Source organism: Trichoderma citrinoviride (assembly GCF_003025115.1).
Source record: "Trichoderma citrinoviride strain TUCIM 6016 unplaced genomic scaffold BBK36scaffold_6, whole genome shotgun sequence".
Classification (NCBI taxonomy): Eukaryota; Fungi; Ascomycota; class Sordariomycetes; order Hypocreales; family Hypocreaceae; genus Trichoderma; species Trichoderma citrinoviride.
Window position 1 is genome coordinate 1,155,833 of NW_020194714.1, and position 12,152 is coordinate 1,167,984.

The 12,152-nt window shown below is 54.9% G+C and overlaps 6 protein-coding genes across 6 annotated transcripts; 4 read left to right on the top strand and 2 right to left on the bottom strand.

Annotated features, from left to right (window-relative positions):
* Positions 1-611: 611 nt before the first annotated feature.
* Positions 612-1,664, top strand: BBK36DRAFT_1135230 (ribulose-phosphate 3-epimerase). Its single transcript, XM_024892565.1, has 4 exons — positions 612-741; positions 830-956; positions 1,058-1,303; positions 1,373-1,664. Exons 1-4 carry the CDS (start codon positions 626-628, stop codon positions 1,637-1,639), a joined length of 756 nt encoding a protein of 251 aa, XP_024750321.1. The 5' UTR covers positions 612-625; the 3' UTR covers positions 1,640-1,664.
* Positions 1,665-2,236: 572 nt separating this feature from the next.
* Positions 2,237-3,604, top strand: BBK36DRAFT_1199154 (nucleoside phosphorylase/phosphoribosyltransferase catalytic domain-containing protein; the record flags this gene model as incomplete). Its single annotated transcript, XM_024897078.1, has 2 exons — positions 2,237-2,572; positions 2,696-3,604. 2 exons carry the CDS (start codon positions 2,237-2,239, stop codon positions 3,602-3,604), a joined length of 1,245 nt encoding a protein of 414 aa, XP_024750322.1.
* Positions 3,605-3,740: 136 nt separating this feature from the next.
* On the bottom strand, positions 3,741-4,547 carry BBK36DRAFT_1168517 (hypothetical protein; the record flags this gene model as incomplete). The annotated part of the gene is made up of 1 exon (XM_024895192.1): positions 3,741-4,547. The coding sequence occupies one exon, from the start codon at positions 4,545-4,547 to the stop codon at positions 3,741-3,743; it is 807 nt and encodes a 268-aa protein (XP_024750323.1).
* A 2,132-nt stretch (positions 4,548-6,679) lies between these two features.
* BBK36DRAFT_1199160 (CoA-transferase family III) lies at positions 6,680-8,326 on the top strand (the record flags this gene model as incomplete). Its single annotated transcript, XM_024897079.1, has 5 exons — positions 6,680-6,847; positions 6,933-6,964; positions 7,028-7,154; positions 7,247-7,751; positions 7,809-8,326. 5 exons carry the CDS (start codon positions 6,680-6,682, stop codon positions 8,312-8,314), a joined length of 1,338 nt encoding a protein of 445 aa, XP_024750324.1. The 3' UTR covers positions 8,315-8,326.
* A 466-nt stretch (positions 8,327-8,792) lies between these two features.
* BBK36DRAFT_1117687 (hypothetical protein) lies at positions 8,793-10,233 on the top strand (the record flags this gene model as incomplete). The annotated part of the gene is made up of 2 exons (XM_024890386.1): positions 8,793-9,656; positions 9,727-10,233. 2 exons carry the CDS (start codon positions 8,793-8,795, stop codon positions 10,231-10,233), a joined length of 1,371 nt encoding a protein of 456 aa, XP_024750325.1.
* A 545-nt stretch (positions 10,234-10,778) lies between these two features.
* Positions 10,779-12,008, bottom strand: BBK36DRAFT_1168521 (hypothetical protein; the record flags this gene model as incomplete). The annotated part of the gene is made up of 2 exons (XM_024895193.1): positions 10,779-11,609; positions 11,889-12,008. 2 exons carry the CDS (start codon positions 12,006-12,008, stop codon positions 10,779-10,781), a joined length of 951 nt encoding a protein of 316 aa, XP_024750326.1.
* Positions 12,009-12,152: the final 144 nt, after the last annotated feature.

Sequence of the window (12,152 nt, forward strand, 5' to 3'; positions counted from 1 at the left end):
AGATATCCTCTATCTGTCCTGTTATTGGTATCCGGCGAAAGAAAAAGGCAGAAATGCGCAGTCAAAGGGGGTCTCTGCCGGCCGACTTTTCGTAACCAGTGAAGGCGTCTGAGGTCGAACTTTCGTATCGAGAGAAAAAAAAATCTCAGAGCATCGATTAGTCGGCAAGAGAAGCGGCTGGATTTCTGCGCCCGTTGACGAGCTGGAGAATTGCAGTGGGCGGTCGTTAGAGAGCGTGATCCAACTTCTGGCGGCGAGGGAGTGACTGAGGAAAGGAGACGTTGTTTGGGAGAAGGTTTCAAATGAGCGGCTGGGCAGGCAGGCGTTCATCAAGTATGTCAGACCTGGAGCAAACTTGCGGCCCGATGAATAAGCAAGACAGGGTGGCGAAGCTTCTGGATGGGTGAGTCAGCAGAGCTGAAGAGGCGGAAAAACATTGCTGCGCCTGGAGGGGAATCCCGGACGACCAATGACCGAATGAGGCAGCATTGACGCAGCCCGCATGATTACTACCTACTACTAAGGTAGTGACCGGGGCCGGGATATCACCAGCAGCTTCCAGATTGCTCTTCTGCTTCGTGCTTTGATCTTTCTCTGATTTGTACTTTTTGCACAACGAAAAAAGATGGCTCCCAAAACGCTTATTGCACCGTCAATTCTGTCGGCCGACTTTGCACAGCTCGGTGCGGAATGTGCCCGGACCATGGAACAGGGTGCGGACTGGCTGCACGTTGATATCATGTTAGTTACGCCATTGCTATTCGACCTCGGATGCTCGCAGCACCGTCGCCTCTGTACTGCCCGAGCTAGGCTGACATGCAGTGTACAGGGACGGCCATTTCGTACCAAACATTACATTCGGAGCCCCCGTAGTGGCCAAGGTTCGGCCGCACGTCGAGAAGCCCGCCCAGCCCGCCGGTCGAGGGACGTTCGACTGCCACATGATGATTGCTGAGGTACAAGAGACACCTGCTCCGTGTTTACTTTCAAGCTATCCTCACTACCAAGGATAAGAAGCTCCTACAATTCCGAAGCTAACATATGCTCGCAACGACAGCCTAAGAAATGGGTCAGGGAGTTCAAAAAGGCCGGCTGCGACCTGTACTGCTTCCACTACGAAGCTGCCTTTTCCTCCGCCGCAGAGTCTCCCGAAGAGACGACGGATAAGAAGACGAGCCCCAAGGAGTTGATTCGATATATTCACGACAACGGGCTGCTGGCGGGCATTGCCATCAAGCCCGACACATCCGTCGATGTGCTGTGGGATATCCTCGAGAGCTCGGATCCCAAGGACCGACCTGACGTAAGCTCCCGCCGCGTTGCTCTGTGACAATAATGAGCCAATTGGATGCTGACATGTTTGACAATGCAGATGGTCCTGGTCATGACAGTCTACCCCGGCTTTGGAGGACAAAAGTTCATGGCATCGGAGCTGCCCAAGGTGCAGGAGCTGCGCAAACGATACCCCGAGCTGAACATTGAGGTTGACGGAGGACTGGGGCCCAGCACGATCGACCAGGCTGCGGAAGCTGGCGCAAATGTGATTGTTGCGGGCAGTGCCGTCTTTGGAGCCAAGGACCCGGCCGAGGTGATTTCATTGCTGCGCAAGTCTGTCGATACGCGGGGAGGCAAGCTGTAGAGGGCGGAGTTAGAGTTGGATATAGATAGAGACGAATGACTGCACGAATAGATGAAGCGACTGATCACACATGCTTATATCAATAGTAGCGCCTTTGACTGTGAATGTACCATCCTGTCTTTTCGTTTGCCAATACTAAAGACAAACAATCTCCAACTCCGTCTCATACGAGTACAGAAGAGCAGCTGTCAAGCCGGGCACAGTGGGTCCGAAATCGGCCAACGGCCAACCGCAAACACGGTCCAACCTGAACCGCCCCAAAGAGGCCAATCGGGAGTTTTTGGTGCTGACTCACAGCCAACGAAGAAAAGAAATGACAACCACCTTCTCTCTCCGTTTTCGAGATCCTCTTGTTGTACCACAGATGCGGCATAGTGTGTTGGTTTTGGTACAATAATTGTTCCATTTCATTCATTCGGCGCATCTCCTGTAGCCGTTGTTACACTCTCTTGTCGGGGATTTGACTCATCTTTTTTTTTTCATCTCATCTTTCATCCCCAAATCTTCAACCGATCTTCAACCTCTCTCTCATCACACACCATCCGTCATATCTGTCCATACCTGGCCTCTCTCACACACCCCATCACAACTGCCATAATGGCCTCGAGCACAGCCAACAACACCGGGCAGGACGGTGCCCTCCCCAATGTCAACCTCAAGCCCCTCTTGACCAAGCTCTGGCCGACAGACACCGTCGTCACGCCCGACGAGATCGCCGACGCAATCTCCCACTTTTTCACAAACCAGGTCAGCGAGGCGCAGACGGCGTCCCTCCTCATGGCCCTGCACTTCACCAAGCTCGACTTCAAGGCCGACGTCCTCGAGCGCTGCGCATATGTCATGCGCAAGGCCGCGGCACCGATCCCCGTCGAGGAGCTGCAGAGCGTCATACAGGCGCGGGGAAGAAAAGAGGGCACATACACGGGCGGGCTGGTAAGTGGTTGTTTTCTTGCAATTATCCAATTCGTGTTATAGGTGTCTAGTGGTTTTTATATACATCAAGCTGTCTACACATACATAAAGATTTGTGTGCTTCTAAACTGATCCATTCCACAGTGCGACATTGTCGGGACTGGAGGCGACAACCACGACACCTTCAATGTCAGCACAACCTCCTCCATCCTCGCCTCGTCGCTGCTCCTCGTTTCCAAGCACGGCAACAAGGCCAGCACGTCCAAATCAGGCAGCGCCGACATGGTCAACTGCATGAAGCCCCGGCCGCCCATCATCAGCGCCGTCAGGCCGGAGACGCTGGTCAAGGTCTACTCCAACACAAACTACAGCTTCCTCTTCGCACCCGTCTTCCACACCGGCATGCGCTACGTCGCGCCCATCCGGAAGGAGCTCCCCTGGAGGACCATCTTCAACAACCTGGGCCCGTTGGCGAACCCGGTCGAGGACGTGCTGGAAGCTCGGGTCATCGGCGTTGGAAGGCGGGATCTCGGCCCCGCGTTTGCTGAGGCTTTGAGAGTCGCCAAGTGCAGGAAGGCATTGATCGTCTGCGGAGAGGAGGAGCTGGACGAAATCAGCTGTGCGGGGAACACACTCTGCTGGATGCTGAAAGAGAAGTCCCCCGGAGGCGAAGTGGTGGTCGAGCATTTCAAAGTCCACCCCAGCGACTTTGGCGTCAGCACACACGCCCTGAGCGATGTGTCTTCTGGAAAGGAGCCAGAGGAGAATGCCGAGATTCTGGCCCGTATCCTCAAGAACGAGCTTCCTCTGGATGATCCGGTTGTCGAATTCGTCTTGATCAACACTGCCGCCCTTCTTGTGACGTCCGGCATCTGCGAGGCGGATACCAGTGACATGGGTCACGGCGATGATGGGAATGTCATCAAAGAACGAGGTCCTGGTGGCCAGCGCTGGAAGGAAGGGGTGCGAAGAGCGAAGTGGGCCATCACAAGTGGTGAGGCCTGGAGACAATGGCAAGCGTTTGTCGAAGTTACCAACGAGATTGGCAGCTGAGTGTCCCCTGCCGGGCAGGGCTAGAATAGCATTTCTTTTTCTTTCTGTAAGATCTCAGGGCTTGGAAATTTGTGTGGGAAAAGGCAATGATTATCCCCGTTGAGTCTTCATGGTACGATGACGATGGAATTATTCCTTATGAAGGAGTCCAGGATTGGTGCAGCTGATGGCGAGAACGCCGGTCTCGTTTGGCTTCGTAATCCATGGGCAGCGACCTTGTAGATTGGACGGAAACGACGGAATGCGGCCGAGGCAAGGGAGGCTCTGGGTGCCGGTCGAGCTCATGGGCAGAATGGGACCGAGGTGGCCGACCGTCGTCGAGCCGATACGCGCCGGCGGAACCATTTGAGCCGGTGGAATCCTTCCGCTCGGGTGCCACAGCCGGGTGGTAGTCGAGCGAGAGGGCCTGGTTCTCGTGAAGCCTCGCCTCCCATTCCTTCCAGTCGTCCTTGAGGCCAACCATGGCCTCCTCGTCTCGCGACGGAGGAGACGTCGGCTCCTGATGATGAGCGGGCTGGGGCTCCTCGTGGGTTTCCGCAATCGGCTCTTCCGGCTGGCGGGAGACTGCGCGGTACATGATACGCGATGCGGGACGATCCAGGGGGTGGATCGCCGTGTAGATGGAGCCCGAGTCCCCGTTGAGGTCCATGTTGGAGCTCCGAGTGGCCAGCGACTTGCGGATCATGGCCTGCCGCTGTGCGTCATCGACCTCGGAGATCGTCGACATGACGCTTTTCCTGTAGGATTCCCGGTTTGTCGTCGTCGCGACAGAGGTCGGCCTCTTCCTCAGCTGGCTGTACTTTTGCCCTTTGCGATGCCTGACCACGAGGAAGGCGACAACGGCGGCCGTGCAGGTCACGCCGACGAGGAGGCCGACGACGATGTAAATCAGGGTCGTCCGGGGCAGCTCGCGCCGTGAGAGCATCGCGGGTTGTTTGTCCATGGCGGCGGCGTGGGCGGCGACCGTTTGCGCTCTGGCGATCAACGAGCTCGGGAGATGCATACCTGGGCTGAAATGAAGAGATGGGAGAGAAGTTGTGAAGCTTTTGTGAATGAAATGTTTGGTGCTGTGTTTCGGAAGCGTCGTGAATGAAGGTTATATAATACGGGTTCCTGAATCGAAAACCGGGTCGGATTCGTATCGCGGTGACACTATCAATAGCGCATTGCGAGCGAGAGCCACATGCAATTACAGATACCGAGCCGCCATGGTGTAACTTCAAACACCCAACATGACGGATCAACGATGTGCGTCGATCAGGCTATGTAGATGGCCGTTGGCAGCCTCGTTTCTTCGTTGGACCCAGGATACCGGCACAGCCCTCCAGCGTGAAAGAGGTCGCACTTTTATCCGCCCCGGATTCTTCCCTGCTTCTGCTGTTGGTAATATGAAAAAGAGAGAAGGGAAAAAAAGAGGGTGTTATGTGGGAGAGCGAGGCTGGAGGGGATGGGCCTCCGGTTTTGAATGTAACAGAACAAGAGAGACGAGAGACGAACGGTGGGCTAAGCCGCATTTGCGCACCTGGCGAACATTGGCAGAGCAACAGCGCTGGCCGAAATAGTATTAATAGAAACAGGGTGATTGAGAGGAAAATCCCGTCAGGGGATGCGAATGCAAGCCGGCGTAATACAAGACTACACGTTACGCCATCATGTTTACTCTTTTTACCGGGGGGGCGGATACGACGTTTGACGGCTTTTGCGCGCACATTGTTGATCATCCCCCAGGCGAGGTGGAGACTGACTGGGCGAAGTTGCTGAGCAGCAGAGCGGCTGCCTCTTCCAAGTTCATCCATCTTTTGCTCTGATCCCTACGGAGTAGACTATCTTGTGCTACTGACGAAGGGAAAAGTCAACCCGCTGCCGCTATCAGCAAAGCGCTGTGGCCGGGGGATCCAGGATCACGGACCGTTGGAAACCCCCCCGTTTGGGAATCGCCTCCAGCTTGGATGGGCGAATAGCCGGGGGGGTCATGGGAGTTTAGCCTCGGGGGGACCAGGCCAGGCGTCACATCAGCAACGGCGGGTGTGACACGGATACGGACCAGCGTTCGCCTGCTCAGCCGCTGGGAGGTGGGATGAGGTGTGGTTCTCGAGCGTTGGTGGTGAGAAGAAGAAGATGTGGCAGAACATGCATGAGTAGGTGCTTTGATTTGGAATATGCGGTTTGCGAGGCTGTATTTGACAGATGTGCATGTAGAAGGGGGCTTATAATCATAGGTATAGATTCGATGAGCTGAGATGAGTCTGATCAGCATTGATGATGGTTTTGAGGGTCCGATTTGCTGCGTCTGTGGATGTTTGTGGAAGGTCGTAATCCAGACCAAGATGGAATAGGCGGCAGAACCTTGAAATCAATAGTGCGCTGCTGTGGAATACTTGTACACTGTACAATAGTACGGATATGTACCTCGTATCATTGAACCGAGGGCCTCGAGTGCCCACGAGAGGTCTCGAGTTGAGCAAACAGCCATATACTAGAAGCTACTGTGCAAAATATTGCTGGGTAAGTATCAGGAGAACAAACATGCCAATATACTCGTACAAAGACCCTTGGGTGAGCGTCAGCTTGGCAAAGCCACGTCGATCGTCTTCAATGCCGGGCGTCCATCGACACTAGCATCGTACCTGGTAGTAATACCTTACCTTACCTAGGTATGCATCATCACAGCCACCAGATGCGTTCCCTTCCCAGGGCACATCTGTAGTCATCGAATCAGGTGAATTACGGCATCAATATGGCAAAGTCATATGAATATTGAGCTTCACATCATCTCATGCAGCATTACTCGTTCCTCTGTCTCAATCTGCCTCAACTCGCACTCAACCAACACAATCCCACTAACCACTTTCGCCCACTATTATGAGCCGAATTCAGCCGACCCCATGGGGGGCTTTGCTCAAAACAGCAGTACCTGGGCAATTGCTCAGGTCCAACTAGATGACACAACTCTAACCTCAACCACTCAGGTCTGACTATCCATGGTCTAATCGCATCTGCTTGATACCGCAGTCTGCTTCTTCTGCTCACTCTTCTTCTTTTCATATCTTTCTGCACTTGTCTGTTGGCTCAACCATGTCCCAAATTCGGGGCCTCGTCAGACTCTCTCGGCCAGGGTCATCTCCAGCTCAATGGCTAGGAAGAGCACACGACATTCGCCGCTATTCCGCGGCTGCGGTCAGCGGCAACCCTTTACCTCTTGAAGGATATCGTGTGTTGGACATGACAAGAGTGTTGGCCGGTGTATGTTCCTCGACCTCTGTATACCTATATATATATAGACGCACCCATGTGTTGATGCTATGTAACCTCGGCTAACCTGCCGCAGCCATACTGCACTCAAATTCTGGGAGACCTTGGGTAGGCTTCTCTTGTTCACCTGAAGATACCCACGATCAGAATACTCACTTGTGCTATTCCCAGCGCCGAAGTCATCAAGATCGAGCACCCTACGCGAGGAGATGACACCAGAGCATGGGGCCCTCCATATGCTAAATACAAGCCGGACTCTGGCCGACAAGGCCCTGGTGAATCTGCCTATTTTCTCGGGGTACGCATCAAACTTGAGTGTTGGGACTTGTTCCACTTCCACGACCAAGAAAACTAATATGTGACAACTCTCGATTTTACGTTCATTTTTAGGTCAACCGTAACAAAAGATCTCTGGGGCTATCTTTTCAGCACCCTCAAGGCGTCGACATCCTTCACAAGCTAGCAGCGAAATGCGACATCCTGGTTGAGAACTACCTCCCCGGCACGCTGTCCAAGTATCAGATGGATTATGAGAGCCTACGAAAGATCAACCCCGGGCTCATCTACGCCTCTATTACGGGCTACGGCCAGACCGGCCCTTATTCGAACCGCGCCGGCTACGACGTCATGGTCGAGGCCGAGTTTGGCCTCATGCACATCACAGGCTCGCGAGATGGCCCGCCAGTCAAGGTGGGCGTGGCTGTCACTGACTTGACCACGGGGCTTTACACGAGCAACAGCATCATGGCGGCGCTGCTGTCGAGAGCCAAGACGGGAAAGGGTCAGCATATCGACGTGGCATTGAGCGACTGCCAGACAGCCACCCTGGCCAACATTGCGAGCAGCGCTCTGATAAGCGGCAAAAGGGACAGTGGCAGATGGGGAACTGCGCATCGTAAGTCAGGCCCTATCGGCCAACGCCAGTGGGAAATCAAGTGCTAAAACAATGCAGCGTCCATTGTTCCGTACAGAGCGTTCAAGACAAAGGATGGTGACATTCTCATTGGTGGTGGCAACGACCGGCTGTTTGGCATTCTCTGCGATGGAATCGGCAAATCGCACTGGAAGGACGACGTCAGGTACAAAACGAATGCCGACCGAGTCGCTCATCGAGACGAACTCGAGGCAGAGATTGAAGCCATCACGCAGCAGAGGACAACGAAGGAGTGGCTGGATGTCTTTGAGGGCTCCGGGATGCCTTATGCCGCCATCAACGACATCCAGGGCACGCTCAACCACAGCCATACTAAGGCCCGCGAGATGGTCATTGAGATTGATCACGAGTATTGCGGCCCGATCAAAATGGTCAACACGCCCGTCAAGTGGTCGGAAACTCAGCCCAGGGTCAGGACTCCTCCTCCGGTGCTGGGTCAGCATACGGATGAGATCCTCAGCGAGCATCTTGGGCTGAGCGAGGAGGACATTGCGGCATTGAAAGACCAGGGAGTGGTGCGATAGATGATTGAGATTATGAGTGTCATGAAAGCATGTACGCATTAGACACGATATAGATGGTAAGAGACAAGCGGCCTATTCGCAGCGCAAAGGCCAGAAACTGAGCACAATCATGCGTGGTGAGAGAAACAGTGCATGTTTGCTCAAGGGGCGGATGTCTTACTGTTTGCTAAGGGGGTCATGTGAAAGATCACATGATCTTCCTTCCGTCTTTTCCTGCCTCACGCTTTCCGAAAGTGGTTCCTTCCCGACAATCGTAAGACCATCGCGAAGCCATGCTTCAGATCATTGGGGGAGTTTCTCATCTTTTCTCTTCTTCCTCCTCGTTTCTTAATATCTAATTCATGGATCGAGATACGTGCGGGTGCGCAGTTCTCGTCCCCTCTGTATAAGTGCCATGTGCTGAAAACGGACGGTTCGGTTCACACGCCATAAGCCTATCGATCACATCACGCCGGTCACACACAAACCGGACTGCAAAATGGAAGCGCGAACGCCAGTTCTCTTGAACGGGTCGAGAGATGAAGATGTCACCATGCGGGACTCTCCAGCGGGTGCTGCCGTAGAGTCTCGTCCACTTGCTGATCCTATTCCGGAGAATGGAGTGGCTTCGGGTTCGACACCACGGCCTTCATATACGCCGCAGTTCTCATCAGCTTCATGGATCCTCAGCCGTATAAAATGTGATCAGCAGGCGGCGACCTCAAGCTTTCCGGCTGTATCAGAGACGGCTACGCAGGCAGAAGACGGAGGAAAGGATGGTTCGAATGAACAGCATGGCTCCGGCGTACACGATACGCTGCCAATGCCTCTATCGCCGGCTCATCAACCATTCGCCAGCGTGGCGGATATGATTGCCGCGGGCTCTCAGCTCATCGGATTGAAGAGAAAGCGAGATGCGGGCGACGAGGGAAATGAAAGGGATGACTTTACTCAAAACACAATATCCCTTCCCATACCTGCTCCAAGGCCTGCAGTGATGCCATCAGCCACAGAGACGCCGAGCAGCGCGCTGTCGGGCAGCGATGCAATCTGCTTCAAATGCGGCGAGGGATCATTGGGACCGCACAGTCCACTCATACCATGCGGCAGTTGTTCCAAACCGTGGCACCAAGGATGTGCGTCATTGACAATGAAAGAGGAGGATTTGCAGCAAGCTTCAAGGTTCACATGTCCTTCGTGCTTGAGGATGGGTGACAAGGAAAGGATACACCGCGCGGGCCACCGACATCAAAATGAAACGGAGAGGAGACGAGCAAAGAACTTGGCTGCTTTGCCAGAGGGTGTCGTTCCGGCCAAGCCAGAGCTGGTTGGTTTCCGGTCAGGGCAGGCATCGGACGCGGCAGTGAGTGAAGATGCAAACATCCTTTTATTTTTCACCTACAGAAACAGAAGGACTGACTCGAGAACTGCAGTTGACGGAATATTTCTATGGAAAGAAGAAGACAGATCTGTTGAACATTCTGTCATTTTGCGATCAGCTCAAGCCGCAGTTGCTGGTCGACATCATGGTCTCTGTCGCAAAGAAGCATCCCGAGCTCCCCATGTTTGACTCTCCAAGCTGGAATGCCAAAGCCATGGGCGCCGTCACGGTCAGGACAAAGCATTCACATCAATCTCGGTCTACCACGCGGCTGCGACATGGACACACCGTGCTGGAATCCAGAATCAAGCACAAACACAAGGTCTTGAAAAAGACGATCAAGGCGGCACCCATCTCACAGGAGGAAGAATCACCGCCAGTGGATGATCAAGACGCTCTGCCGCCATTGTGGCCCAAGGCTGGCGAGGGCCTGTACGCTAAACTTTGTCCAGAGGATGAAGACCGGGCGTTTTTGTTGGATGAGAATGATGAAGAGGCGTTTAGTCATTTTGGGGTGGACAAGTTTGGCAAGCAGATTTCTATTCCTGTAAGTGCTTGAACCAATAAGGGAGTTTTTATGGGATACTGGGAGTTTTTGTGGGATCATCTTGGCAGAATGCGATAATCTATCCGCCAAAGAGCCATCACGATTCTGCCGACATGTTTGGCATCGAACATCACAATTCTCAAGCGCCAGACAAGACAGGCAAGGTCAAACTACCTCGTTGATTGTATGATCCAAACTAACTACACATTAAATTATCAAATGCTTCTAAACTCTAGAATAGGATAGCTTCACTCATCAGCTCCGTCTTGACATGTATCCGATTCGTCTTTTTCGCTCCATCAACCAACACCGCGCTCTTTCATGCAAACAGAAACCCATTATCCTCCGATTCCTTCTTCCAAAACTCTATCTACAAAGGCGTCTTTTCCGAATGAAACCCGACATCCAACTCCTTCAACTCACAGCCCCTGTATCTCCCCAACTGCTCCAAGCCTCAACTTCTCAGAAGAACTCGCAACTCACAACTCCTCCAATTCCTTCCCTCGGCTCACGATTCCCAACTCTCAACCTCCCATCACAGCCCTCGATACAAGCATTTAGCAAGTGTACTTGTACTGAGAAATGAGAGGAGTGTTGAGGCTGAGGCTGGCGCACAGCAGGTCCTTGACAACCAGGCTGGTGACAACGTTGGACGAGCTGACGCTGAGGATGACATCAGGCAGGATGGTGACACCAACAAAGCCAGCAAGGCGGCCACCCAGAGCGCCGACGACGTCGATGTAGTTGTGGCAGCCCTTGGTGCTGAAGGAGACGCAGTCGAACTGGCACTTGCCGATGCCGAGCAGGCAGGCAACGGACTGGAGCTGGGCGAAGACACCAACAGACAGAGAAGCCTCGACGTCGACAGCGACGGAAGCAAGACCGAAAACCTTGGTGTTGAAGATGACGACGGCCTCGGCCAGGGTCTCGATGAAGAGGGAAGCGAGGCCGGCGGAGGTGCTGCGGAGGGTGGCGCTGATGGAGGAGGTGAGGGAGAGGTCGAGCTCGACGTCGAGGTTGACGCCGAGGCCGAGGGCGGAGATCTCAGCCTCGATCTCGGCCTCGGCGCAGAAGGTGAAGGTGTCGAGGGCGACCTGGCACCAGGCGTGGGTGGCGTCGTACTTTGTGAACTTGACGGGGGAGATTGCGCAGAAGGCGCTGAGGGCGACCTTGGAGCCGGAGGCGTCGCACTTGGGCAGCGGCCAGGCGCCGGCGAGGGCGGTGCCGGAGCACGTCTTCTTGGTGGTGTCGTAGCTCTGGCCGGGCGGGCAGGCGCAGGCCTTTGTCCAGGGGCTGTAGGCCATGGGGGCCGGGCACTTGAAGCCGGCGGCGAGGTCGAGGGCGGCGTGGATGTCGACGGAGGCCTCGGCGATGATCTTCTCGCCGAGCTGGATGTTGACGTCGACGTCGACGCCGGAGCCGGATCCGGAGCCGGAGCCGGAGCTGGAGCTGGAGCTGGAGGAGCCGGAGTTGCCGTTGCCGGGGCCAGAGTGGACGGGCTGGTTGGGCTGGGAGCCGTGGGCGGGGACGGCGCCGGAGCTGGGGATGGCGCTGGGGACGCCGCTGGCGACACCGCTGGGGACAGCAGCACCGGAGCTGGGGACACCGCTGGGGACAGCAACGGAGCTGGGGACAGCGGCGCCGGAGCCGGAGACACCGCTGGGGACGGCGCCGGAGCTAGGGAGGGCGCCGGAGCTGCCGCTGGCGTCGGAGGGGTGGGCGGTGCAGCCGCCGGAGCTGGCCATGGCGACGGTGGCCAGAGTGGCGATGGTAGCGAGGAAACGCATCGTGTCAAGTTGGTAATGAGTGACTTGAGGGTGAGAGAGTGTGTGTTGTCCGTGAAAGGGAGTGACTGGAGGGGCTGTGAAAGAAAGATAAAGCTTTCTTTGGGATGGTCGGATCTTAGAGAGAGTTGGGGGAGGAGGGGAAGG